Source organism: Corvus brachyrhynchos, unplaced genomic scaffold (assembly GCF_000691975.1).
Source record: "Corvus brachyrhynchos isolate BGI_N302 unplaced genomic scaffold, ASM69197v1 scaffold115, whole genome shotgun sequence".
NCBI classification, from domain to species: domain Eukaryota; kingdom Metazoa; phylum Chordata; class Aves; order Passeriformes; family Corvidae; genus Corvus; species Corvus brachyrhynchos.
In genome coordinates, this window is record NW_008239553.1 from 22,690,829 (window position 1) to 22,693,872 (window position 3,044).

At 40.9% G+C, this 3,044-nt stretch overlaps 1 protein-coding gene across 1 annotated transcript in view; it reads left to right on the forward strand.

Annotated features, from left to right (window-relative positions):
* The first annotated feature begins 1,127 nt into the window (after positions 1–1,127).
* Positions 1,128–3,044, forward strand: part of GEMIN2 (gem nuclear organelle associated protein 2) — a 9,993-nt gene continuing 8,076 nt past the window's right edge. The window contains exon 1 of the mRNA XM_017741645.1: positions 1,128–1,156. Within this exon, the coding sequence (XP_017597134.1) occupies positions 1,128–1,156 (29 nt within the window). The remainder of the gene's footprint in view (positions 1,157–3,044) is intronic.

Below are 3,044 nucleotides of genomic sequence, written 5' to 3' on the forward strand. Positions count from 1 at the left end.
GCTCCCCCGCCCCCGGGGCACCCCGCCGGCGCCCCACGGGCCTCCCCGGCCAGCGCGGCGGGGCCGGCCTCAGCCATCGCACAGCTCTGATCGTCGCTTCGCCGCCTTGACGGTTCCTGCTCGCGTGTGTGTGTTCTCTGCCCTGTTTGGCTTTCTTCTAAAGGTCGGTCGTCTGCATCTCGATCCCAAATCCGTTCAGGAAAAAAGGCGTCCTGACCACGGGGAGCAGTTTTGCTTTCTCTCCCCGCCGGCAGCGCTCGGCTCCCCCGTGCTGCGCCTGTGCCCGCGGGTACCGGAGCTGCTCTGTCCGCTGCTGCTCTGTCCGGCATGGAATTTCTCCGGGCCGAAACAGCCGCGCTTCCGGGAGTCCTTGAGCTCACCCTGCTTGTTCCCATCTTCCACCATGTGTACTTACGGCAACTTTTTAATCAGGAAGATTGTTTGCGTGTTTCTTCTGAGTGCCTGGAAAAAAAAAATACATTGAAATTATATTCCTGGTGGGTTTTAGCCTGAAACAATCCTATATCTCGTATTTAATAAACATTTAATACATGTTTGTTTACTGTCTGTACAATAACTATCACATAGCCATTACTGTATGGGTTTGTCCGGGTTTTTTGTTAGTGTGGTCAGCTTTTTATCCCAAACGCAAGTTATAGTGACTCTTCGGTTTCAGGAATTATTTTTAATAAGCCGGTCATGAAAGGCCAGAACAGTAACTTCTATCTTTCCTGATACATCTTAGTGCAACTAATTCAGACATGGGGGAGGACTGAAAAACATTCTGCTGACTGACTGCCATATCCTCCTTCAATGCAACTTGGAAAACATTCTGTGACCACCAACCAAATATAAATGACTAAAACAACCTTATTCTCTTTTCTAATATGTCAAATGTGATTATGATAGAATTTCTTTGCCATTACTATCTCCAGTGTGGTTTACCAGTCCTCTTCAGTCTAAAAACATGAATAGGTAAACAACAGCGGAATTTATGGGAGGGATTTTTAATTTCCTCATCCACAAATCTCACTGCCGTTTGTGGGAGTGTTAAGCTTGCCAATGACATGTAACATCCTCACTCTGAACACAAAAGAGGAAAAAAAAAAAAAGACCAACCCCAGAACATGCCGAACATCAAACAGATGCACAGAAGGTGACTCAGTGTGATACCTTCAAAAGTATTCAAATACCTTGTGAAATATTTTCAGAAAATTACCTTGAAAAGAGGCAAGTCCTGAAGTAGGACTGCAGGATATGAACTGTATAAATGAGAAAAAGATACAACTGACATGTAAAGACACTCAAAGGGCAAGAAGGGAAAACAGGAAAGTATACTACTCTGAAAGTTCACTACAAATAAAAGATATTCAGTATTTTTAATTAGTCTTTAGCACAATTAAATTTCATTACATAAGAACTCAATCCAGTGCTCTAAACTTAAAGAAAAGTCTTGCAGCTGTTACGATGATGCAAACCACAGAGAAAATCAAGGAGAAAGAAAAAAGTAGAACAGAAAATACATATATACTCATTATAAGAAAATATTTTGTTAGCTGCCCATACCATATTAGAATGTAGATTGAAAGCATTTTAATTTTTCATAATGCAGAATTTATGTGGGGGGTTTTTGGGTTTGCTTGGGTTTTTTAGCCAACAGGGAATATCCGTTAATGCAGCTCACCCTTTCTTTGGAAAAGTACTCTTCCTTAATACCTAAGCAGTTGAGGAGAAAGAATATACATTTCCAGTTTCATCATCTTCTTTCTCCACTGAGTCATATTTACTACCATTGCATCAGCATTGTTGGTAAGACATGTTAGGAACAATTTTATTACCTGTTGAAGACTATCTGTAATAATTAAAAATATGTTGCTTTATTTAAAAAGTATCAACAAAAAGTTCCAGAAAAGGTAATCTAAACATAGAAATTATATTTAAAGTGTATTTATATCTGTGCATTCTCTTTCTGTTCATAGTTCTTGACTTTACAACAAATAGGAAAAATAAGTTCTGAATATTACTAAAGTATTAGAAATGAACTTTTTATAGCTGGACTCACCAAAGTTTTTATCTTGATCATCAGTCAGCCTTTCCAGAGTTATCACTGTAGTCTTAAGCAGGTTTTATTTCTAGTGGTGTCTGCAATTGCTGCATACTCAACTCGGACATTAGATCCGGGTTTCAGAAATAAAACTCCCTGGTACACGTAGGTGCTTTTGGAAACACCCTAAAACAAACAAAAGCCATTGGAGAGGAGGAGTTAAGGCAGGTGTTTATTTAGAACTGCTAAAATACAGATGTGCAGGGGATTAAAAAAAAAAGCATTGCTTTTTTTTGAACTTATGTTAGAAGTATCTAAAACTACTGTGATATAGTAGATCTAAACTGACTTTGCTGCAGAACTAATAGGAAAGATAATATACTGACTGACATTTTGTGTAACAGGAATAATACACAGTGTAAATGATTACAGCATCATCCTTCCGCTTTTTTATCCTACGTGAAAAACAATGCCCCTTTGTGGAAATGCTACCTTGCTTTCTGGCATGTGGGTGCTCCCACATAATAGTTTTCAGATAAACCAATACAGCAACAACTCAGACATTGACCCTTCCAGAATCGGAACTCCATGTAAATTTATAACCATTAACTTTTATGTAACTGACTTTAACCACAGATCTCAAAGCATTTCAAGGAAGGGACAAGTATTATGAATACTGGGTATTCACAGGTAAAATAAGAGAGTACTAATGGGTGAGCGTTGAAGAACCTCTTGTATTATAATAATGGCACAGGGCCTAATGAAAGAAGTCATTAAAGGTTTACACCTCTTCACCACAAAAATAGGCCTAGTTTGATAGGCAGTGAATTGGCAAACCCCTTTCTGCCACTGCTCTTTGGCCAAATTTCTTTTATTCTCCTCCGGTGGTTTCCAGGGCAGCCAAGATGCCCGGAGCAGGGGGCGACACCTCAGAGCGCAAGGCCAGGGCTCCCGCATCGGGGCGCACGGCTCGCCCGCCGCCCGCGCGCCGCCCGGCCCC